Consider the following 26,740-nt stretch of genomic DNA (forward strand, 5'->3'; position numbering starts at 1 on the left):
GTTAAAAGGAAAAAAGGTCAGCATGGAACCTACAGCCAAACCTATGTCCATGAAGCATCATGTATTATGTAAGTGAAGTTGGGCCAGGCTGTGGAAAACATGCTTTTGAGTAAGCAGCCCCGACAGGAGTTGGAGCTCAGTTGTGATTCCTTTTGGATAAATTCTCTCTTTCTTTAGGACTCCAATTCTAGTGGATTCTTATTCATAGATTCTAGCGGGGGCTTGTGGCAATTTATTAGTTCAAATGGGGTAAAAAAACATCTCCTGTGGTTTTCCTTTTGTTTTTAATGGAGAAGAATTCAAGCAGAAATAACTTTTTTTTTTCCTGGGTGGCATTTAAAGAGAAGCTCTACCACTTCTTCACAAATTCAAGCTACCAAAAAAACAGCATCCACAGCAGCATTTAAAATAAAAAAAAAAATTGAACTCCAAGTTTTCATGAATTTCAATTATGAGTTCCTTTAAAGCAGACACCAGGAATATTTATCTTAATGTCCCCAGCACTGAACCCAGAGCCTGGCATACGATGTGCTCCATAAGCCCATCTTTTCTTTCTTGTTGACAATTATACAGCTCCATATTTGAGCATTTCTGAGCTGTCTTGAACCTACTTACTTTATGACATTGATGCCACTATATTGTACCCATTTTTCTTTTTAATTTTCCTCCCTCCCTCCCTTCCTCCCTCTCTCCCTCCCTCCCTTCCTTCCTCCCTTCCTCCCTCTTTTGGTGTTTATCTGTACACGTTTGTGTACATGTCGAGGAACTGATCCTTCTCAAACACTGTCCACCTTATTTTCATTTCATTTTATTTTTTTGAGATCGGGTCTCCCATCAGAAACTGGATCCCCCTGTTTCTGCCTCCCCAGCGCTTTGTTCACAAGTGTCTGCCACCATGCCTGACCTCTTTGACACGATTTCTTGGAACTGAACTCAGGCTCCTCATACTGGAGCAGCAAGGGCTTCACAGATTGAGCTGTGTCCTCAGCCTCAATCCTACTTCTTCTAACTACCGAAAGTTCAGCATCTTATTTTTACTCCAAATGTTCAAGTGCAATGGGAATTTATTTCCAGGCTGTTTATGTGTCACAGTATCTGAGAGCTGGCGAGTGAAATTGAGGCCAGCCTAAAGAAAGCCAGGTGGAGACGAAACTGCCAGAATGACCTGCTGCTTCTCACGTCTTTGGGATCTGTTGCTTGTGCTTGTGTTCTGGTTTTCCTTCCTCTTTGAAATTTTCATGGTTAAAAAAAAAGTATAATAGAGCAGATGCATTCTGAACTTTTTTTTCCCCTTAAATGTCAAGAACTTCACCATTCTGTGATTCGAGTCTTGTTAATGTCATCTCTGTTTCGCCTCATCGGTCCCTCTATTGGTCAGAGGAGGTGGATGCTCTCTCCCTCATCTGGGAAACAGAGTTCACAGTAAGGAGGTCATGGCTTTTACTTGATTTGCAGGTGAGAGCATCCCAGGTCATTGCTTTATCTTTCCTCTGTTTGCAATCTGTGCCAGGGATGCATTTTTCCTGCCCCTCTACCCTTCCACCCCATGTCCAGGTAATCTGTCATATGCTTCAAAAAATGTGACTATGGGACCTTCATTGAATTTGATACATTTCTCAACAAAATATAGATGTCTTGCTGCTCGTACTTTGGATATCTTCCCTATGACTATTGCTAGAGGACTGTGGGAATTTGGAGTCTGTGTACCAACCTCAGGTTTAGCTCTGTTCATGCAGGCTGGGACAGGACACAGTAGAAATAATGAACTTTGTTTCTTGTTCCCACATGCACAGAGTGTTTATTGTTTTCTTGCTAGTGAGACTGGGTTTCCTTATTCAGAAGGTTCAGTTTTTAACTATTAGAAAATAAGGAATAATGGAAACTTTCGTAGCAAGAAAAAAGAAAGAGCCTGGGTTTACACCTCTTTATCTATACTCTGTGTAGAGTGCATTTGCAAATTGTGCTTCTCTTAGATTTAACAGTTCTTAGTTATTGGAAGCTTATTTCAGCTAGTAAAATTTGAAAATATTCTATTCCTGCTGGGGTAGGATAGAATTTGCATTTTAAAGAAAAATATTTATCATTTTGGCTTTTTCTTGCTTATTTAAAATTGGAGTTTCCTTATGTGTATGTTTTTTTTTTATATAATTGGGTGATCAAATCGTAAAAATCACCTATTACGTTGTGTCCTATTGTCATTTAACTTTCTCTTTATTTGTGCAGGGAATCAGCAGTCTCTTCAGTTCTTTGAAGGTGGTGCGCCTCCTGCGCCTGGGCCGTGTTGCTAGGAAACTGGACCATTATCTGGAGTATGGAGCTGCTGTCCTTGTGCTCCTGGTGTGTGTATTTGGATTGGTTGCCCACTGGCTGGCTTGCATCTGGTACAGCATTGGCGACTATGAGGTCATTGATGAAGTCACCAACACCATTCAAATAGACAGCTGGCTCTACCAGTTGGCCTTGAGCATTGGGACTCCATATCGCTACAATACCAGTGCAGGGATCTGGGAAGGAGGACCCAGCAAGGACTCCCTGTACGTGTCCTCCCTCTACTTCACCATGACGAGCCTTACAACCATAGGATTTGGAAACATAGCTCCGACCACAGATGTGGAGAAGATGTTCTCAGTCGCCATGATGATGGTTGGCTGTAAGTTTCTTTTTTCTTTCTCTATTAAAAATGATTTTAATGTTTGAAATTTTTTTACCCCCGGCTTAACTCTGACTGGATTGAAATGATCTACTGTTTCTTAAGAAAGGTTTTAATTGAAACCATTTGCAATTGGTTTACTTTTGATTCAGCCCTAGGAATTAAAAATGCAGGGAATGTATATCACTCTTTAGAATGTATTAGCACATGAAAAGCGGTGTGAGGAGGATGGTAAAAATCTCAGACTGGGAAGTCTGCGATTTGATTTTATGCATGGTGTTGTACCTGGCAGCTCTTGAGAAGGAACTAGCTCTGGTATCTAGACAGGAGGTGTCTGGCGCATTCTGTAGGTTTTGTTGGCAGTTGGATTTCTAAAAAAGCAGATGGGATATGATGTAAGACCATAAGTTAGAAAATATTTTAGTCAATAACTGAATTTCTGAATTAAAGTGGACTTCAGGATATAGTTTGATTTTTTTTTAAATAATGAAGACTAGTGAAAAGAAGTTCATAAATGTAGTTCTTTGACAAACACTGCAGTCAGTTGAGTTTGTGACAGAGAATGAAAGGACTGGAAAACTGAAGGTTTTTAGCAGTGACAAGGGTCCAAGAATCAGTATGCATGCCTAACTACAGTGACTTGGTGGTGTTCTTGAAAGTAGAATGTCCTTTCAAAGAACTAAAGACCATGTGCTCGGCCCCCACATTCTGACTGAATGGCATCAGAGTTCCAGACATGAAAGTGGTACAAACCTCAGATGCTGTTTTAAAGTGTCTCAAAGGACAGTTTTTCAAGCTGACCTATATGACTCATTCAAACCTAGTTCAGACACCTAGAGTAACTTCAAGATTGTTGTGCTGAAGATGAGGTCACTATTAACATAAGTTATAACCCTGGAAGTCATTAGTATTGATGTTGGGTGTCAGCCTTCCTTTTTTTCCCCCTAGGGCTCCAAATTATAGAACTTTAGATACCGGCATTCACGAGAAAGATCTAGAGTTCAGGGTCATTGGTTGGCCTGAACAGTGAATAGATTGAGTCTAGGCTTTCATACTTTATTGTAGGGAAGCTATTAGAGCAGCAGTGTTAGCAGGTCTTTAGTTCTCCACTTTAACCATCATGTATAGAGCCTCAGAGACAAGAATACCTGGGTTCCTGGTGTGGATTAGGGTTTCAGTGAGAGGGCAGATCAGAATGCAAGTGTTATCTATTCTAGGGGCCTTCAGGAGGAACATAGTCTACATACACAGAGATTTCTCATGATTAATTAAACTGATACTCATATCAAAAAGATATTTGGGCAATAATGTGATAAAGAAAACATTCTGTCAAATGCAGAATTCAACACTATGCGGCTTTTAATGTTTATGAATATATGTTGCTTGATTCTTATGCAGACCTAGAATTTGGTAACCTTTTTAAATTTTGAATAATGACTGTGTACTGTCTGGAGTTCTGTCCACTGTGAAGATTTCCCTATGCTAGTGTCTTTCAGGGTTGTTGCAGAAAGGGGTTGTAATGCTACAGCTGCCCACTTCTGGGTGGTGCCTGCACAACGTGCAAAACCATCAGTAAATCCAGTCCTAGTCTTCTCTTCCTCAGTTAATCCACCATAGGGAACACCCAATGAGGTGATAGGTGCATGCGTGTCAGCAGACAGTATTGTAATGGGAGTGGAAACCATAGGCATTTGGCCAACTTCTTCATGTAACTTGCTTGTGCCTTCAGAACCTGCGCAGGCCCAATCATGTATATACCACTTCCATTTGATAATAGATTGCTGCTGTGCATATGTTACTTTAGGGACTAATGGGTCAGATAAAACCCATCTCATGAAGGGCATCTTAGGTTTCACAGTAGCTTGGTGGCCCATTATCAAACACTCCTTTTTCACTAAGGCCCAATAACAGGCCAAGAGCTGTCTCTCAAAGGGAGAATAGTTGTCTGTAGATGATGGCAAAGCCTTACTCCAAAGGCTCAAAACAGCATCCCTACTTGCCACTGGCACCTCAAGCACCATTTTGGATCTACTGGACCATATGGTCCAACTGGTAGAGCAGCCTGCATGGCAGCCTGGACCTGTTGAAGAACCTTCTGTTCCAGGCCCCATTCAAAACTAGAAGCCTTCTGAGCCATTCGGCAGATGGGCCAGAGTAACACACTCAAGTGAGGAATACACTGTCTCCAGAAACCAAGTGGGCCCACTAAATGTTGTGCTTCTCTCTTGGTGGTGGGAGGGGCCAGGTACAATAACTTATCCTTCACCTTGAAAGGAATGCCTCTGGCCCCACATACTGGACTTCTATGTATTTCATCGAGGTAGAAGGCCCTTGAAATTTGATTGGATTTATTTCCCATTGTCTGATGTGTGTATGTGTTACCAGAAAGTTCAAAGTGGTTGCTACCTCCTGCTCACTTGGTCAGTCAATGTAATGTTGTCAATGTAATGAACCAATGTGATATTTTGTGGAAAAAAAAACCCAGATGATAAAAATCTCTTCAAACTGAGTTATGACACAGGGCTGGAGAGTTAATATATTTCTGAGGCAAAACTGTAACAGTTTACTGTTGGCCTTGCCAACTAAAAACAAATTGCTTCTGGTGGTCTTTACGGACAGGTACTGAGAAAACAGCATTTGCTAGATCAACAGCTGCATACCGTGTACCAGGAGATGTGCTAGTCTGTTCAAATAAGGACACCACATCTGGTGCAGCAGCTGCAACTGGAGTCACTACTTGATTGAGTTTTCAATAGTCAACTGTCATTCTCCATGATCCACCTACCTTCCACACTGGCCAGATAGGAGAGTTAAAGGGAAATGTGGTGAGAACTACCATCCCTCCATCTTTCATGGTGGCACTAATTTCTGCAATTCCTCCAGGAATGCAATACTGGTTTTGATTCACTTCACTCTTCTCGGCAGAAACAACTCTACTCCGTTTAGCCTTTCTAACCATAATATCCCTCACTCTACATGACAGGGAACCAAGGTGAGAATTCTGCCAACTTCTAAGTGTACCTACCCAAAACTACATTCTGATGTGCAAGATGTTTGTGATGTATCAACTTGGACTCCTTTTGAAAGTTTCTAGTTTGGAGGTATTACAGAAAAAGGTGTTTGTACATCTGCAGATAGCTTTTTGTATGGACATGAGTTCTTAAATCTCTGTAATAAATGCCCAGGATTACAAATAAGTATTTACTGAGATTTTAAAGAACTCGCCAAACTCTTTTTTTTTTTTTTAGAATGGGTAGTCTAGAATAGCATTTTATAACACAATCAAAGAAAAATAAAAACTATGTAGAAGTTGAAACATATTTTTATTTCCTTTGTTCCTCAAGTCCTAAGTCTGGGAAGCATCCTGGATTTCTGATTTTTTTATGTGTTATACCCACTTACAACAAAACTTTTTGACTTGACCTTCAAACTACATTTAATTACTTCTTTGTGCTTCCACAGCTTACCACCTAAGACCAAATCAATGTTTTTGATAGCTCAGACTGTTGAAGTAGTCTCCTATATTTTCCTTCTACTGCTATTCTTGCCCTAGAATCTCTGCCTAGTTCCCCCTTTAAAGTAAACATGCAGTACCATTCCTCAGCATAGATATCTCCAATGCACACAAACAAAACCTATATTACTTTGTTTCCTCATACATGTAGAAATTTATTTTATTTTTTTTTGAGAATTTCATACCATGTGTTTTTGATGATTTTCATGCCTCCAATCCCTCCCAGATCTGATGGTTATTCTTGGTTGTCAATTTGACTACATCTGGAATTAACTAAAACCCAAGTGGCTGAGTACACCTGTGAGATATTTTTATTAATTAAATCATTTGATATATAGATATAGAAATAGATATATATAGTGTAAAAGCTTCTATACACACACATATATAAAAAGAGTTGAAATGGAATTACCTTGAACAGGACAACAATGACTTTGTTTGATACCACAGACTAACAAATAAAAAGCCCCATGCCAGGAATGCATTACCATTTTAGGAGTTGTTGGCTAGTGAGGTCCCATAGATCCCCAAATAATATAAGCTATTGCCAATGCTATTGGTTATCCTTTGGAGCTGATAATAAGATCCTCTTGTTGAAGACACAATGTATTTAAGTCACACAAAACACGGAGATATCAAGGTGGTACTGATATGGAAGTATCATTCCTACTGGCTAGCTTTCATAATGCTGGGAGGTGTTTTCCATGTTACCAAAGGAGGAGAGTCATCATCCAGTCTTACCCAGCTGTGAACCCTGGGAGCTACGATAAAATTTGGCCTGGAAAGACATGCCCACTGGTGCAATGGCGGCATAAACATCTTGTGAGTTCTAACATTTGATTGGATTTAAGTTTCATCTCACAAGAGAAAACCAATTCCTGGTACCATTGTCAGGACAAGAACCTGTAGCTAGATAGGTCATAGGCCCTAGGGGAGAACCTCCTACTGTGATTATGCTAAATGGGCATCTTATTAAACTGACTCCTAATGACTTATGATACTCACAGATTAATGCATCTCAGCCCCCATCAGAGAAGTTTCTATTTGTAGTAGATAGTCGTTAATTACCTATTCCATCTTTATTGATGGGCTATCAGTATCCTACCTTAACCCCTATATTTTCTATTCTTTCTGCTGTTATCTCCCAGTTCATGCCAGGTTTCTGGCTATCTTTGAGCATATCAAGCCAAATCTATTTCTCTCTAATTTTAGCACTCACCTCCTGATCTACAGTTGTGTGATATTATTGCAGGGGAGATGGGAACAAATACCTACCCATCCTAGACGCTTAACTGATGATAGACCAAAGTATAGATACCACCAAAGTCAAACTCGGTGAACCAGTAAGTTTTATTGGGGTTACTTACAGGAATTGGATGAGGGATTACTTCACAGATCATACATGACTCAAAGATAGCTGTGCCACCAATAACCCACCCTAGCATGGGTGACACGTCACAAAAGGTAGAAACCTGAAGCCCACTACACAATTTGCAGGCAGCTTAGCAGGTTGAAGTGTATCCTTTCCAAGTAGCTTAATTTGTCTGAACTTCTTCCAGGCACCAGCTAGTCTTTCCTTCTAGAACATTTGGCTGGTCTCTGCTTATTTCAGTCAACTTGGCTGGTCTGAGGCTATCACTCAGAAGTCCTTGAAGCTTATATGTGCTTGTGGAGGAAAGGGACTAGTGAATCTAGTCAGTTTCAGGGACTTCTTAAAGCCAGTGAGTTATTTACTTCCTGAACTTAATGTGTTCCCACTCAGGATGGAATGTTTCATCTCCCTAAAAAATCTGGTTTCTTAAGGGCCTTCCCTTGAGATGGAAGGTTTAATCCCCAAGGAAACCACTATACAACACCTGCACCCTGAATTCATGCAGATCTCAACTGACCTGCATGAGGTCATGTTTTCAGAAATTCCCTTAAATCTACCCTACTAGTAACGACTCCAGCAAACACCAGTCACCACAGTCTCTGCCATTTACCCATGTTTTTCAAATACTTGAGAACTGAAATCAAATTTACCTTGTTTCACTTTCTTTTAAAATGTCAGCTTCTCATGAGCAGGGCCTTCCACTTCTGTACCCTCAACACCTGAACAATTCCCGACCATTTCTTCCTCGATCTTACTGAACTGTGCAAATGAATGAGGTTAAAGAGGACCCGGATAGTCATGAGGAGGCTCTCCTGTCTTTATGTGTTCCCCAGAGAGGGCATTGATGAAAATCACGGACCAGGGAGATATGTACTCTGAGCCTTGACTCTGATTCTTCCGTGAAGTTTGCCATCAGCTCACCTACATTTGTTTTTCTTTGGGATTCTGGAAGCTCTAGTAGCTGTTTTGGCCCAGCCCAAGCCTCTCAGTTGGTGTGTTGGTTTAAGGTCTAAGAAGATAGCCAGTAGACGCATCAGCAGTGTTTTCTCCCGTCACTCTCCCTCTGCATCTACTTCCGCTGCAAATTTTCATGTAGTTTCAAAACTTCATTGACTCAGAGTTGATTCTATTTTACTCTTTATGCTGTATGTGGCTGATTATATCTGCAAGGCCTAGATCTTTCCCCTCTCATCTGTAGTTCCTGTCTAGTTTTAAGCCTGGCTATTGTCTTCCTTGTGTTTCTGCTGTCTCATTTCAATGCATGAATAGACATTTTCTCCATATATTCTGCTACTTAGCATCCTTCTGCCAATTGGCTTTGCATTTCTGCTCAAGTCTCTGTGTGAGTTCAGCTTCTATAGCCAGACTGTTCCAAGGAAATGCATTTTAATATCCTTCTTAGTTCTTCAGTCTTTGGTGATTTCATGGTGTATTTCCCTGCAAATAAACTGAGAAGTTTATAGAAATCTTTCAGACTCATGAAGTGTTCTACCTTGCACAGCTCCAGGCCTTATTAGACACATATGTACAGAATACCAAACACGGATGTTGCAGCTGTTTGTAATCTTTGTTTTTAATTTTTTACTATCAAGGAAAATAAGCAAAAACACACCATTGCTGGCCTCAGAATTGAGTATGTGCTGTTCATCATCACTGCTATGGTTTTAAGGCTCCGTGTGTGTGTGTGTGTGTGTGTGTGTGTGTGTGTGTGTGTGTGTGTGTGTGTGTGTGTGTATGTGTATGTCAAAGGAGAAAAGGGGAAAAAGAAGTCAGAAAACATGTCTGTGTTGACTGTTTGACAAGCACCACTCTGGACCTTATAACACAAAAACTATGAAAAACATTTTATCAAAAAGTTGATGGACAAGGCAACCCTGCATTAGGAACACAATCCTCCAAAGCCAGCCAAAGTATTAGAACAGGTCCCACTCCCACTTCCAGGAGTCCCACAAGTAGACCAAGCCACACAGTGATCACACATATGCAGAGGGCCTAGGCTGGTCCCATGCAGGCTCCCTAGCCACCAATCCTTAATATAAGGAGGGGAGCTTAGTTCTACCTCAAATTGATATGCCATGCTTTGTTGACATCCATTGGGAGACCTGCCCCTATCTGAACAGATGTGGAGGAGGGGTGAATTGGGGAAGGGGGGAAGGGGAAGGGAAAGTGGGGGGATGGTAATGGGAAGATGAGGGGAGGAGAAGCTGTGGTGAGGATATAAAATAAATGAAAAAAGTCAATTAATAAGAAAAGAAATAATCTGTTTTTGAAAACAGATATTCTGAAGTTAAAAAAAAGTTGGTAGAGATGCCAGTAATGCCAACTTCCTATCAGAAAAATAATCACTACTCATAAATGATGGCTTGTTTATTCTGGGGAAAGCCATTTGAAATTTTCATGCCATGCAACAAAATTCAGAGATTTTAGTGGTAGCTAACCTAGTTCCTCCATACCCTATGAGTCTTTTTTTTTTCTTTTTGTGGTGTTTTCTGACTCCCAGGCTCTTGCCACCTAATGCTAAGTTGCATGTGAACTCTATCAAAGAGTTTAATTTTATGACTCTTCTTGTGAGTATCTGGAATGTCTTCAAAGAAAAGTTATGACCATGGTTGTTATTTGACTTTTCCTTGAGAGAATGTAAACACGTCTTTTCATCTCATATAGGGCACTGGTGACTGACTAAAGAAATGATTGTTCTCTTGTCTAGTTGATGAACCAATGAGTTTATTTGAGTTACTTACAGGAGCATGGGTGACTCAAAGACAGCAGCTTCCTCACTAGAAGTCCTTTAGTATGGGTGGTGACTCAGGAAAGCTGTAGCTATGGAACTCAATGCCCAAGTTGCAGGCAGCCTCACTGAAGAATCTCCTTTCTCCAGAAATTGTTTACTGCCTTTATAACCTTTTGAGGTACCTAATGAATCCTGTAACTTTCTAAGCTTCTCAAGTCTGGTGAGTTTCAGGAACTTCCTAGACCTTGTAAGTTTCCTGAGCTTCCTGAATCTTATAGCCTCTGTCCTTCCTCTGGGAAGACTGTTTCAATTTAGAGGAAATAGTTATGGAACTTAGGCCTATTCCCAGTGTATCTCAGCTACTTACTATGTTCTCAGGATCCCAATATATTTTTGTCATCTGCTACTGGGGAAATTTTTAAACTTAAAGTCCTTCAATTCTAGGCTTGTCCAATGTGGAGAATCCATTTGTTCAACCTGAATTGATTTCTTGGTTCTTCTTAACATATGCCTTCAATCATACTTTTATGACTTCACATACATCTCTTTCTAGTTTTGGCATGCTCTCTGTCTGGAGTGACCTCCATAGTTCTGGGAGTAGCTATCACCCTAACAACACAATCAGATCCTCTCCAGTGCAGAATATGTCCATTTATGAATGAATCTGATGGTCTTTTGGCATTCGTGAAATTCACTATCAAAGGCTGTTAGCAAGAGAGCATTTTAGCAGTTCAATTCTGCAGCAGTTGTGGAGAACAGCAGATTTGTTTTTGTTAAATCAAGAAGTGGGTAATCTCTTTGCTAATTTACTCAGTAAATACTTAATGATGCCTTCGTGAAATGGTTTCTAATCTACTTCATTTACATAATCTTGTTATTGAATCCTAATAATTTTCCATTTTCTAAAGATCAGCAGACTGTCTAATTTTGCAGCTATTCATAAAACACCTTAGCACACTGATAATTTGTTTTGATGGCTATAAAACAACAGGATATGAGTGTGGATTTTTTTTAATGTGATTATCCTCTTGTCTTAATGTATTTTTATGAGTCTTCTTCTAAAGATTCATCAAGAAAGCAATTTGCTTTATTACTAAATTATCATACAACTTGCATTTTAGTTGAATCTAACCATCACAAAGAACTCTATATTTGCTTCTTTATTACAATTTAATAAAACAGGGGAATATGAATAAAAAGTAAGTTGTAGATAACTCTTGTTCATAAATAATTAATATTTTTTTCTCCAAGCACATATCTTTATATGTGTGTATTTGTTTTAATATTCTATTAAATATATTAGTACGCATACAGACAACATATATCAAAGGGCTACCTGGTTGGACTTTGAGCATTCATTTTATTTAAGACATTATTTATTCTTTCTATTATTGTTTGTTTAGTTACTGGATAGAGGCAGCCTAACTCATATGGTGAGTGAACTCATTCAGCATCTCTGTACAATTCATACTAAGAATCAAACTGAGGTTATGGACTTTGCCCTGACACTTCCTTATTTGGAAAGAATATCAACAGAGTATGGAAGACCTAGAGACTGAGAGAACATACATTAATTGGGTGCAAAGGCCTGACGGACCATTTTACCAAGTCTTTTAGTCTCTGTGGGTTTTAATTTTTCAAATGTTAAATGTAGGAAATGAATGGATGATGTTTCCATCACTTTTTAAAAATGCTGACACTCCATACATCCTAGTGTGCCTTTACATGGTTACACCACTGTCCATGGGGTGGGGCGCAAGGATGTGGGAAAGAGACAGTGTCACAAAGAGTTTCACAGCTTATGCATATAATGGTGTTGCTCTGTGGAGAAGAGTGTCTTCTATGCAGCAATTCTAGTGAAGCCATGAGAGGGAAGATTGTCGGGGGGGATATTATGAAGGAAAGGAAATATGCTTTTGGACAGTGTATTTGGAAAGGGAGGTATTTTTCCACATGGAATTGAGGCACTGGGAAGGTTGAAATGCAACTGGCTCTGGGCACAAAAGACATTTTCACACGTACCCATGGAGACCTAAGAGGTTATCTGACCTAGATGGGTATACGGAAAGGCCCGAAAGTGAGTTGTCACTCTATTCCAGCATTAAGGACATTCTTCCACCAACCATCATGTAGCACTTGAGTTGTCTCAGGTGGAACATTGACTGCTACGCTACCTGGTCTCCTGTGCCTGCTCTAGCGGTGTAGGTAGGAAATGGAGTGTGAGCATGCTCATTTTCACTTGGGTTTTCATGTTAGCCAGATGGGGAGAGCTTTAAGCCTAATGTTTATTTTGGAAACTGGGTCAGTTCTTTGTGTTTGCTCTACCCTTGCCTGTGAGAAAGATTTTTGCTTTTATCTTCTCTTTTCTTTAATGAACCGAGCATCCCACGAGGCAACACATTTTGTGGAGCTCAAAGTTCATGGTTCTAGGTAGTCTTTTATGGTTAATGCTTTCAGATATATAGTCCAGTGGTTGAAAAAAAAGACCATGTGAGGTGCATTCTAGTCCCAACTCCTTATCAAAATAGAACTGTCCTTTGCAGGAATGTTCTTTCATATCCTGTTTCTTTTTATGCCAAGTCACATTTTCACAAGGCCAGTCAGAATCTGTAAAGAGTTTTTTTTTTTTTTTTTCCCAGAAAACAACAAGGAATGTTCTCAATGGTCTATTAAGTAGCCTGGGTGTGGTGCTGAGATCCGGGACTTGGGAACCGAATTGTGTATTAGTGAGAATTCTTTAGTCCATTGGGGACTATAACAGTCATTATGGAGGCACTGGTATGTGGCAGCTACCAGAAACTTCTTTGCCTTAGTAAACTTGTTAATACAGCTGAGGCATTAGACAATAGATGTGCTGTGCCATCTCTCTCTCCTACTCCAACCCTAACTCCCTACCTATGTTAATACCCATCTCTTTCTCCACAGGCTGCTTAGATCTCTGTATACGAAAAAATCAGAACTTCATAGGAAAGAATAAAGGCATTTAACTCCCAACTGTACTGTTTTGTTTGTCTCTTTTGCCATTGTTTATTTTGTTGAAAACGTTGCCTTTTAGCGGATAGTTGTCGTCACTGAGCACATGCTGAGTGAGCAAATGGCTGATACAGTTCACCTAACTTCAAATGTGATGCCAAGTAGGGAAATGACCAGATACTTCCCAAGTAGAGAGAGAGAGAAAACAAAATAAACAAGTAGGAATGGGATAGCTTGGCCTTTTGGTGGGAACTCCGTGCATTTCATTTTGCTTGAATGGGAAGTAGATGTGTCTGGGGAGAAAGAAAGGAAACCAAGACACCAGAAAGCTTTCCATCACTTGAGGAGGGCTTTGATCTTTATCCTAAAAGGGTATAGGGTAAATAGAAGAATTTGGTTCTTCTGTGTGGAAGATTGATTGGAGAAGATAATGGCTATTGGCAAAGAAACCAACTAGGAAGCTGTTGTGGCAACCCAGGAAGACATGCTGAAGTGCTAGGTATGTGGAGAGGGTCTAAATGCAGAGCTGGCAAATGATTTTTTTTTAAAGGGCCAGGTAACAAGATGGTAAAATCTCTGTTGTAGCAGTTTATCTCTACTGCTGTATTGTTAGGATGGCCACAGACCACACACCAATGAACGAACACAGTAATGTTGCAATCCAGCTTTGAACAGATGGCAGATCAGGTGGCTCAGGGTTTGTGAAAGGCTACAGACTTGGGAGTTGGACAACCTAGGTTCAAGCTTTCCATCATCACTTACTAAGAATTTATTCTGCTTCCTAAGTTGTGGGTCATGACCCTGTGACTGAATGTGAGGGTCATGGAAATTTGGCACCAGAGGTTTCTGAATGTGTAAAGATCAAACATTAATTAAAAATCAAATGTAGAAGGGGTCCAATGTGTCTTTGACAGAGCTTGCTCATGTTGCATTGTGTGATTTCGCTGCAGCTGTGGTTCTGAACAACCAACATGCACACTTTGCACTGCATATACTGCCAAACCATGTAACACCTAACAGATGCTGCCTATGGTATTGGCTCAGATTCAAGACTATTGTGCTACGAGGGTCAGTGTCTCTACTGTACATTCCAAGTTTGTTGCTACAGAAACATGCTGTAATTATATAAAAAAAAAACAAGACTTTTACTATTTCCCACCTTTATTCTTTAGTATGTATCAAATTGGTCTCTCTTTGGATTGTAATATATTAGAATATGTGACTTTGAAAATTATTGTCTGAGTTGCTGATGTGAGTTTCATAAAAAACATTTAAGTGAAATTTGGCTGGGGATTAGGACAGAATTTCCATCAGTTTCTGAAATGTCCCAAAACATACATCTCCCATACTATACAATATACTAATGAAAAATGGTGTCCAGAGCACTGAATGCTATAAAAATTAATATATCAATCTACTCTGAAAAGAGTTAGATGTTTTATGTTCCAGGGCTGTTTGCAGTGTGGTTGAGGGTTTCAGAGACCTGAGCCATGGAGAGATGGCTCTAGGAGTCATTGCATAGAGAAAGGAATTGGGTGTCCAGACTGTAGGGACAGGAAGCTTACTGAGGATGGGTACTGGGAAAGGAGAGCCACAAAGAGGGTAGAGAAGAGAACATATGTGTGGAAGTTTCCTTTGACATTAGAAAATAAAATCGAGTTGGAGTGAAATTTCTATGAAGTCTCAGTTTCTAAGCGTATGTATTTTACTCCGAAGAGAGCTCTGTTTTCTCATCACAGGATTATTTATTGATTTCCAGGGTGTTCGATCTTGACCTCTAAGGAGTTGTGCATATCTCAGGACAGGCTGACCTGGGAGCCAATAGGGTGTTCTTTGAGAATAAAAACCTTATTTGATCCTTGTACAGGTGCTAGCAGGAGTCTATCAACAGATGATTTTAGTTTTGCCTAAAATATTTAATGTTTTTCACAGACTGAAAAAAACTATAAATCCACAGATGAGCATATTTAGGGCTACTTAAAATGGCCGTCATACCCAAAAGGCTCTACGCTCCAGTTCAAGAGTGGCTTTGGTTGTTTAGGGAAGCCTATCTTTGGGGCACTTTCTAAGCCAGCTTGTAAGTCACCACTCCTTGTTTTCCTAGTTAGTATTGACCTGAATTGTGAGGACTGTGGTAACCCTCTCTAGGAGGTTGGCAGCTAGATAGGCAGTGCTACCTTTGGGCTGTGAGTGTAGGAGATATGATCTTCATGCAATGAAAATTATATCCAGTTTGTTTTTCAACAGATGCTAGAGCCCTCACAAACACTCTTTGAAGGTACAGCTGTCCTTTCAGAAGCTGGTTCAACAGCTGCCCTTTGGAGTCTGCCTTCTTTAAAGCTGAATTCATATTTCAGAGTGGCAAGCAGTCTTAATCTGTGGAGATCTAATTTGGAAATATCACCAATTTGAAGTAACTGTGAAGGGAAGATACATTGGTGTCTGTAGTTGGGTATTGGCCAAGGAAAGTCATGTATAGACTCTTCTTCTGAGGGTTTGCTAGGGGATTCATATTCTGAGAAGTTTTCTTACTTTTGGCTGCCTTTGAGTTTGCCTACCAGGTTCTTCAGAGTCTCTGAAAGCTTCTTTGTAGTTGAGATTCCCCAACATTTTCCCTTAAGAGTACCTCGCTATCTTTGATTGGTGTGTATAATGAATGAAAAAAATTTCTTAATAAAAAAAAGTAGATTCAATATAAAAAAAAAAGAGCACCTAGCTAGCTGGGCAGTGGTGGCACACACCTTTAATCCCAGTGCTTGGGAGGCAGAGGCAGGTGGAGCTCTGAGTTTGAGGCCAGCCTGGTCTACAGAGTGAGTTCCAGGACAGGCACCAAAACTACACAGAGAAACCCTTTCCTGAAAAACCAAAACCAAACAAACAAATGAAAGAGTGTTTAGCTAAAGCAGAAGCCTTTCTTCCTTCTACACATGGGCACTCAAGTTCCTTCAGCCTCTGACCCCTTACTCACAGCATCTTCAAGCCTCCCCATCTTGATGCTTCTGCTCCAGGACTCCTGAGCAGCAGCTGGAGTCAGGACCTGTCACTGAAGCCCATGCGTCTCAGTCTTACTTCTTTCAGGCTCCTCCCCCTCAGATTTGCTTAGTAACTTTTCTTATACAACACTCAGATTTACTCTTTGCAGTTCTCCCAAACATATGACCACCCATTTTTGACTTAGTTGATGACCAGATGGTGGCTCTTACAGATGTAGTCTTCAAATTTGTTATTTCACTGTTGAACTTCCTCATACAAAAGTAGGTCCAGGAGAGGCAAGGTTTTGGGCATGTGCATGCACATGTGTGTGTGTGTGTGTGTGTGTGTGTGTGTGTGTGTATGTGTGTGTGTGTGTGTGTGTGTGTGTGTGTGTTGTAAGATGGCTTTTATTCTGAGTCAATGTAAAGGAAGACTTCCCCTTCCCCTCCCCCCACCTTCCTCTTCGTCTTCATCTTCTTTTTCTTCCCCTCCTCCTCCTCTGTCTTCTTCTATGCAGTTCTCAAACTCTTCATGTTCCTGCTTTAGCTCGCCAAGGCCCTGAATAGTGGCATGACTTGTCTTATATTCTATAACCATCACTCTAATGTTGTGTGAAGAAAAAAGCGGTAATGGGTCGAGGGTGGATGAGGGCACAATGCTTAATAATCAAGATGAGACAATGGCAGTGATATTTAGAATTCATTAGATTGCAGACTTGTTATTAGGGCTTATAAATGGGCAGAGAGGGAGGGAGAGAGAAGACTTCACTTTTAATTCACTGGTGTGAGCAGCCACTGCACTAAGTTGAAGAGAGTATTTTGTGATGCCATGTGAATTGTTACACATGTGACTCTGGAGTCTAGTGAAGTGGGCCAAAGTGTGGTCAGAGTTGATCTGCAGTTTGATTCCCCTAGGACAATTGCTTTCTGCTGTGTTGCCCATTCTCTGTCTCACTATCCCCAACTCTGTCTCTATCTCTGGTTCTTATTCAGTCCATAGACATGCTTATCTCTCCTCAACCCATGCTTATCGCCTCCCCTTGACCCATAGAAAAGCATTTGCACATCTGTGAATAAACACCCAGCCTTACATTCCCTCTCCCTCTACATCTGCTGATTCTTCCATGTTCTTCCTTCCTAAAGCAGGACCTGGCTTCCTATCTCCATTTACTTTCTGTTGGGAATGGACTTCTTTACCTCTCCTGCAGCTTCCCTACATTCACAGGCTTTGTAGACACTTTCCCACCCCCCATGGGAACATCTTCAGCTGCTTTGGCGTTTCTCCCCCCTTGCTTCCCTACCCACTTGCCTTGCTACTTCTTCTCTCTGTTGCTGAATCACATTTCTCCTAAATGCTGAAAACTGTGATATTGAGAATGAATGATTGAAAGACCAAGGGCAGCTGTTCTAATAGGCTGAACAATTGTTTTTTTTTTCCTCCACAGTTACTACTTAATGGGAACAGCTGGGTCTCAGGTATTTCTCCGATGACATTGTCTGATAGTTCTACATTTAGCAATACCACTTTGTATGTCCTTGATTGCAGAAGGCCCTTCTGAAACTCTGATTTTGTTCCCAAACAGATGTAAGTCTCTATCCCCTGTTGACTATTAGTACCTTGTCACAGTAAAGCAAAAACATATGAGATTTCCCAAGAGGGTGGAAGAAACATGGAGGCGTGGGGTGTGCCCTGTGGGTGGAGCAGGATGGAGCTAAGGCAACGTGGTGATGCCAACAAGGATAAAGACAGTTCAGACTCTATTATTCCCAATTCTTTGGTGGGAAAAGTAAGAAAGGCTTGGTAATTTACAGCGCTTTGTCTATGGCTCCCTGCTATGAGTTCCCTAGTCAATTTGATGTATCTGTCACATTGTATCTCATTATCTTTTTCGAGTCTGTCAACTACATTCTCTAATGTTGTCTTTATATGTTTATTGCTTGCCTTTCCAAATAATGTGGGAGTCACAAGTCAGAGAAGTTGTCTGTACAGTCAAACTCTGTACCCCAGTAGTGATAGGAACATTCTTTTGGAAGAGATGAGTGGATTTCCATACTCCATGTTTGCAAAGTGGTCAAAACCATACACTTCTCCATAATCTAAGTACTTCAATGGTGGTTTCAAATGTGTAAACAATGACAGAAGGAGCACAAATACAGCAGATTCCAGGTTTTTATAACAGAGGTTTGTCCATGGCCTTCTGCTTCCTTCCATCTCTCAAACAACCACTGGCAGTACTGTCTACCTGTTCTTTATTGCTGGATCTTTAAGAAGTCCTTGCAACATGTTTGATTATATGCATCCCCGACTTTTCCCCACTCTGTCCCCCTTCCCACCCATCTTCGTGCTACTTAAAAGAATTCTTCAAGACCAGTTTGTGCTGCCCAAATATTCTTGGGTGTGTCCTCTACTAAAGGACTGTCAACTTACCAGGGCTACAGTCTTAGAGAAAACTTGCTGCCTCTCTTACCAGCTAACAATTGCCAATAGCTCCATAGTATGGAGGGATCTTGTGCTCTCAACCCCTCACTCCCTGCTAGGATTTGGTCTGGCTTGGGTTTGCACAGATCTTGGACATGCTTTCACAACTGCTGTGAGTTATGTGTGCAACTGCCCTACTGTGTGCAGCACATAATATCATCTTGTAGTCAACCACCACCCCAGGCTCTCACACTCTTCCCACACACTCTTCTGCAATGATCTCTGAGCCTTGAGAGGGGTTTAGAGTGTATATGGTCCCTTTAGGGCTGAGAGTTCTGCAGGCTCTTATTCTTTGGCTAATTGTAGGCCACCGTGATAGCTGTGTGTGTGTGTGTGTGTGTGTGTGTGTGTGTGTGTGTGTGTGTGTGTGTGTATGTGTGTGTGTGTATTCATATGTGTGAGTGTAGGCACTCCTGTGGCACATCATTCATGTAGAGGTCAGAGGACAGTCTCTGCTGTTGGTTCCCACCTTCTGCCTTGTTTGAGTCAGAATGTTAACCTTGACTGTCCAAAGATTCTCCTGTCCTGTTGGTATTACTTACAGATATGGACAGTAGCATGGGACTTTTTGTGGGTTCAGAACTCACACCTCTATGCTACTGAGGCAAGAGTGCTTTACGTATTGAGGCTTCTTCACAGACCCTTCCTACCTGTCTGTGGTCATAGGGGCTGTTCTATACCCTACAGCTGATGTCCCTGCATTCTGCAGGAAGTAGGACAGACCTGTTTGCTTTTGGATTTCCCTCAACCAGTTTTGGGTTTCTACTGTCACCTCTCAGACTTCCTTCTACCCTGTGAACTTGTATTTTATGCTCCCTGCCTCCTTCCATGTTTTCGGGCCAAAAAAAAGCCAAGATTTTAGCAGTTCATAATATAATAAGAACAATAGAAAAGTTATTTTCTATCTTAAGGGCCTGGCACTTGAAAAAGAAATCTACACTTTCAAGATTATTATTTTGGCTATTGGCTTTAAAATGCCTAATTTGAAACTCAAAGCAGAGCTAGTTTCCCCATTCTTAGCAGTACTGATACAGATCATAGAAAAATGGCTGGCAGTTTCCACACCAGTCCTTGATAAACGGCTGTCAGTTTCTATGGAAGCAAAACAGAGTGGCAATTAGGGAGACCAAGGGATCAGAGGAATCAGAAAATACTCCCTTGTTTCTCATTCTTAATCCCAACCGAGTCCTGACATAAATGAATTGGTTATACTGCTAACCATTATTTTAAGTTATTCTACTCATTAGCAGTAGAAGAAAACTACTGGAGAATTTAAGTGGGTTGCAAATAACTATCTATACCATAAATGCAATTTAGATAGTGTTTCTAGCACCCCAGGTTGGCTATCAACCCACTGTATCCAGAATGATCTTGATCCTCCTGCCTTCACTTTTGAGGTATGGGGCTCACAGGTACATGCTACCACAACTGATTTAGATGGTGCTTCTTGTATGTCAGGCAGGTACTCTATTAACGCAGTTGGATTCCAAGCCCCTGGGATTTAATCATTAAATTTTGGATATTCTCTTCTAGAGAGGGAAAATTAAGGTTAGAACTATTTCAGTACTGACGTTTAGAAGTACAAATATCCTCAGCTGTTTTTTTTCTGGTTAAGCAAAGAAATATAAACATATATATGTATTTTAAAGAAACTCTAATCAAGACAAGAGGGAGTTCATTTACCCAAGGAGAGATCTCAATGGCTTCTGATGCTTGAGCCAACTTTCCTGTGATGATGAAAATTTAGTTGATAATTTCATCAGTGTAGAGCAGTTCAGAGAAAATAGGGTAAGTAATTGGATTTGGTTGATATGAAAAGGACGCAGCTGAGAGAAACAGGAAGAGACCATGGACCCACAGATCGTGGAGGAGGGGGGAATCAAGATATTTTGCAGTCCTGTGATTTTCCTGACTCCTTTTTCTTTTAATCTTAATTATTGAAAATTCAGAATGTTTGCATGCATGAAAAATTAATTTAAGGGAAAATATTAGGGCTACAATAGTGGATCAAGGGGACATGAGAGGTTGATAGAAGGAATGAATATGATTAAATTGCGTATGTATATCTAAAAATATCACAATGAAACCCACTAGTTTGCATAATTAATATATGATACTGGAATTTGTTTTTAAATCAAAGTAACACATTGTCATCTAAAGAGCAGGTGTATAGTAGGATTTATTTTAAAGAACAGAAATTTCCTTTTCTACACATATTTCCCCATTTCCCAAAGTACTTTCAAGTTATTTTTGGTTTGGAGTGGTACTTATTATCTATGTGATTAGAGAAAATTTTGATGTCAACACTGTCTGTTGGTGTCTGTCTTACATTTCCAATTTTCTAGCTTTTTTATGTATTCTGTTTGTGATTTTGATCCAATCAGAATGTTGATTTTATTATCACCACTATCTAAATATCTTCTACAACCAAGCCATGTGGTATACTTTGGTTATGTTCCTGAATAACATTGAGTTTTCTCTAGGCTGATAATTGTCATTAAATTCTTTTCTTTGTTTTCCATGCACTTCTTTTAATTCAGTCATTACATTCTCTTCCTGTAGGTAATTTTAATCTCAGTGCACTCATGCTGGGTGGTTATAATTCTAGTCCTTGAGTGCAGCTTCCTGGGATCCCTCTAACTTTATGTAACATGGACTCTTGTCTATAGGCTTGACACATAGATTTAGCTCAGTATTGCCCTTATTATGGTATCCACGGTCTTTTTGCCTTCTCTTTGGTGGATTCCTTATTTCTTAGATTCAGTTTTTCTCTGGTATTATACTATGCCTTAATCTCATCTATTATATGGATTAATAATGTAAGACAAAAATTATACTGTAGGTTGTGTTATTGGTCTAATTTTCAGGGTTATATCTAAGAGTTAAGGAAAGGTATGGAATTTACCAGCATTACGGATGAAGCTGGATCAAAATATCTTCAGTTTCTTAAGCTTGGGATTTGATTTATTCTCTATGGGTTACAAGGCAGCAATAAAAGAATGGGAATAAAAACTACTCTCAGTAATATCAGATCAATTGAAGACAATTATGGCTAAAATTCTTACCAGCCTTGAATTGACAGCATTCTGTATCTGTGAGTAATACAGCACAATGCTGTTTGGATCTGATTCAAAGTCATAGGTAATTTTAGAGTTTGGGCCTAGATAAGCACATTGTCAGATCTGAATACTGTATCAAAGCTGCACATGTTGAGTGAGCCCATGTGTGTTTCTGATTTTAGTTAAAACCACTTGGATTCCTGTGAAGCTGTTTCTTGTGAACATTGTTGTATCAGTATTACATTTAAAGTCTTTGGTTTGACTCTCTCACACAATAGGTTTATAGAGTGTGAGTCTACCAGCTCAATGCAGATGAAAACCAAGTGTCTCCTTGTGGTGCCAGGAATTTTTCTGCTATCAGAATTTGGCCTACAGAAATTAAAGCAGAAAAAGGCTGACTAATCAAAGTCACCATGGCTAGTAGTAAAAAGGAAGTTTTGAAAGTATCAGGGTTGTATGCTGTGTCTCTGTTATAAACTGAATCCCCGGTGTCTGGAATAGTGAGGTGGAAAATGACACAGTTAGGAATTGAAAATGCTGTTGATCTCAGGGCAAGCAGTGCTGCATGACTGTCTTATTCTGTGGGTGGTGACATCTTGAGGGTTCTGAGAAGAAAATAACATGATCTAATATGTTTTAACAGAGTCAGTCTGATCATTGCATTGATGGTAAGTTCTAGAGTGACAAGGTTAGGTGGGGAGACACAATTCAGGGACATTATTGAAGTAGTTGTAATGAGGGGTAACTGTAACATGAATTGCTTAATCGTCTTATTAATAAAAAACCCAGAGCCAGATATTAGGGTAGGAGCTAAAAGATCAGAGAAACAGAACAAGCCAGCTACATTCTTACCTCTATGAAATCCTCAGCCGCAAGAGAGAGATTTCCTGTTTACTCACGCCTTATATACCTTTCTGTGCCCCGCCATCTTACTTCCTTCTTAGTGCTGGGATTAAAGGTATGTGCCACCATGCCTGGCTCTGTTCCCAGTGTGGCCTTGAACTCACAGAGATCCAGACAGATCTCTGCCTCCAGAATGCTAGGATTAAAGGTGTGTGCTACCACTGCCTGAGCTCTATGTTTAATATAGTGGCTGGCTTTGTCCTCTGATTCCTAGGCAAGCTTTATTGGGGTGCACAATATATCACCACAGGTGACGATGGTGTGGACCAAGAAAGTAGCAAAGGCAGTGGCGAGAAGTGGTTAGTCTCTAGTTATATTTTGAATATAGAGCCAACAAGACTCACTAACAGATCAGATGTGGGTTTAAAAAATTAATTATTTATGTTTTTGTTTTATTCATGTGTGTGTGCATGAGTGTATGTATACTTACCATAGGCATGCAAGTGTCCATAGACACTAGGGAAGTATCATATTCCCTTGAGCTATAGAGTTACAGGTAGTTGTGTGCAGTCTGCTATGAATGCTGGGAATTAAAAACTCAGGTCCTTTGCAAGAGAGTAAGTATTCTTAACTGCTCAATCATCTCTCTAGCCCCTAGAAGTGGGGTTCTAAAGTGAGAGAGAAATTAAAGATGACCTCAATATTTGCTTGGTCTATACACATCTAAGGAAGAATCTCAGGAAAGCTAGAATTTTTGAAGGGATGGATGTATTGAAATTGGGGGCTATGTTTTGACAAGTCATCTTAAGTGTGAGATGCTCATTAGGCATTTAACTACAGCTATCTAGCCGTCCCTTGAATGGATGAATCTAGGTTTCAGGCGGAGACCCTGGCTTGTAACAGGCTTGGGAAAGGTGTAGTGATGACTTCATAGTCAAGGTGCTTGTGCCCTCTTCATGTTTGAGTGAGCATGGAAAAGAAGCAGAAGCTCCTAGCTCTGGTGAATTCCTACAACTAGCAGCTAGTAAGATGAGAACAACCAAATAGGACAAGAAGTGGGGAACATTCATGAGCCAGGAGATTATGCAGTAGTAAGCAGCACTATAGGGCAGTCAGGAAGGCATTTGAAGTAGGGATGAGTGAACAGTTGAAGGAAGGTCTCTAAAATTTTTTTTTTTCAGTTTGTATACAAACTACATATCCACTTCTCGTCCTCCCCCTCCCTTGCTCATATAATCCATCTTCCCTCTCTTTAGCTGGACTCTTGGAGCTCAGCCTGGTGTTTGGCTGTGGATCACTGCATCTGCTTCCATCAGTCACTGGATGAAGGCTCTATGATGATAGTTTGGGTATTCACCAATCTGATTAATGGGGTAGGCCAGTTCAGGCACACTCTCCACTATTGCTAATAGTCTAGTCTGGGGTTGTCCTTGTGGATTCCTGGGAATTTCCCTAGCACCAGATTTCTCCCTAACCCCATGTTTCCCTCTATCAAAATATCTCTTTCATTGCTCTCCCACTCTATCCCTCCCCCAGCTTGACCATCAGGTTCCCTCATGTTCTCATGCCCCATTCTCTCCCCTTTAGTGCCCCCCCACATCCATAGTTTATTCATGGAGATCTCATCTGTTTCCCCTCCCCAAGGCGATCCATGCATCCCTCTTAGGGTCCTCCTTGTTTCCTAGCTTCTCTGGAACTGTGGGTTGTAGTCTGGTTATCCTTTGCTTTACATCTAGTATCCACTTATGAGTGAGCACATACCATGTTTGTCTTTCTGAGTCTGGGTTACCTCACTCAGGATGGTATTTTCTAGTTCCATTCATTTGCCTGCAAATTTCATGATGTCATTGGTTTTTCCACCTGAGTAATACTCCATTATGTATATGTACCACTTTTTCTTTATTGACTCTTCGGTTGAGGGGCATCTAGGTTGTTTCTAGTTCTGGTTATTGTGAATAATGCTGCTATGAACATAGTTTAGCAAGCGTCCTTGTGGTATGATTGAGCTTCCCTTGGGTATATGCCCAAGAGTGGTATCAATGGATCTTGAGGTAGATTGAGTCCTAATTTTCTGAGATGTTGCCAAAGTGGCTGTACAAGTTTGCACTCCTACCAGCAGTGGAGAAATGTTCCAGTGCTCTACATCCTTTCCAAAATAAGCTGTCATCAGTGTTTTTGATCTTAGCCATTCTGGCAGGTGTAAGATGGCATCTCAGAGTCATTTTGATTTGCATCTCCCTGATGACTAAAGGATGTTGAGCAATTCCTTAAATGTCTTTTGGCCATTTGAGATTCTTCTGTTGAGAATTCTCTATTTAGATCTGTTGTCTATTTTTCAATTGGATTATTTGGTATTTTGATATCTAGTTTCTTGAGTTCTTTATATATTTTGGAGATCAGCCCTCTGTCAGATGTGGGGTTGGTGAAGATCTTTTCCCATTCTGTAGGCTGTCATTTTGTCTTATTTACCGTGTCCTTTGCCTTACAGAAGATTCTCAATTTCAGGAGGTCCCATTTATTAATTGTTTCTCTCAATGTCTGTGCTACTGGTGTTATGTTTAGGAAGTGGTCTCCAGTGCCAATGCGTTCAAGACTACTTCCTACTTTCTCTTCTATCAGATTCAGTGTAGCTGAATTTATTTTGAGGTCTTTGATCCACTTGGACTTGAGTTTTGTGCATGGTGATCTACTATTTGCAATGAAGAAAGGTCTTTTTATAGATCAAGCAGGACAAAATATATTGGAGTTGATATTTTTCAAGGAGTGGGGTGGCCAGCAGTGACTTTGTGAAGATCTGGTGTAATCTTGGGGACAAAAGCTCTTGATAAATTTTTTTTGTAAAGTGGGATAACACTTAACTCATCAAATTATTGTGCAAAGTAGATAAATTAATTCATATAAAATGGGCAGAACAGTGCCTGACAATTTATTTTTGCTTCTAGAAATAATTCTTCAAGTGCTCATTCACTGTCAGTCAAACTCTTGGTGGGGCCACTCAACTAGTTAGGAATCTTTCTACATCATTAAACATTCAATCAACACATACTCCAGGGGGCTGCATTGAACTTTTTTTCAGAATCTTACCAAAATATAAGGAAATCTAAACAATGTGGTAAGTCTACTGACCATGCAAATTGGAAATTACCCTACCACAGTTCCTTCTTTGAAACAGGGTCTTTTATTTTATTGTCCTGGAGATTGTCACTTAAACTAGGCTTCCTGTCCAGTAAGGATCAGGATTCCTTATGTGTCTGCCTACCTCAGATTGGGATTACAATTGCATGCCGAAATGCCCAGCGTTTTTACATGAGTTCTTCAGACCTAACTCAGGTTCTCACGCTTAAGAGACAAATAGTTTACCAACTGGACTCTCTCCCCAATCCCCTTTTTCACATTTTTAGCAACATTGTTTGTGTGTGTGCTTTAAAAAATAGTAGCCACCCTTAAGGGTGTGAGGTGGTGACTCATTGTGATTTTGTTTGTATTTCTCCAGTAATAAGAAATATTAAACATCCTTTCTCATGATGACTGGTTATTGTTCTTTAGAGAAACATTATTTTGCATAGTTTTGGACATGATTATTTGTTTTTCATTGTTGACTTTTTGTTTTCATCTTAGATTCATTTGTCTCTTGTCAGGTTTCATCTTCTCAGCCATGCTAATTATGTTTGCAATCTAGTCTCAACATTATTCTATGAGAAATGGGTGAAGGGAGACCAGGAGGTGAGGGCTTGTGTGTTCTCTGTCATCCTTCATTATTGACTCTCGCCAAAGAAGCAGGTGCTAGGGAAGAAACTGTCTTTTTATCAAAGCCCTCTCCATTCACACTGGAGATACGACACCTTTACAAGAGAAATTAAGCTTAATTGAAGTCATGGGGTGAAGTTCTGACTTGATGGAGCTGTTGTCCTTGTAAGAGGAAGAGAAGGGGTGATGGAGTTGGAACCCAGTAGTGGAACACTTGATTAGTATAGTCAAGGTGGTAGGTGTAATGGCAAACACCATTAAGAAAACAAAACAACGAATTGGAAGAGACAACAGGCTGTCTCTGTCTATCTGGTGCATATATGAGGGAAGGCAGCCATGACAAGCCAGGAAGAGGGCACACATTGAAACCTTAATTGCCAGCATCCCAACCTTTGTCTTC

At 40.3% G+C, this 26,740-nt stretch overlaps 1 protein-coding gene across 3 annotated transcripts in view; it reads left to right on the plus strand.

The window, feature by feature from the left end:
* Nucleotides 1–26,740, plus strand: part of Kcnh5 (potassium voltage-gated channel subfamily H member 5) — a 405,914-nt gene that overhangs the window by 90,842 nt on the left and 288,332 nt on the right. For all 3 annotated transcript variants that reach the window (XM_052739582.1, XM_052739583.1, XM_052739581.1), the window contains exon 7: nt 2,224–2,650. In XM_052739582.1, coding sequence (XP_052595542.1) covers nt 2,224–2,650 — 427 coding nt within the window. The remainder of the gene's footprint in view (nt 1–2,223; nt 2,651–26,740) is intronic.

This window comes from Peromyscus californicus, unplaced genomic scaffold (assembly GCF_007827085.1).
Source record: "Peromyscus californicus insignis strain IS unplaced genomic scaffold, ASM782708v3 Scaffold_15__1_contigs__length_86483966, whole genome shotgun sequence".
Lineage (NCBI taxonomy): Eukaryota > Metazoa > Chordata > Mammalia > Rodentia > Cricetidae > Peromyscus > Peromyscus californicus.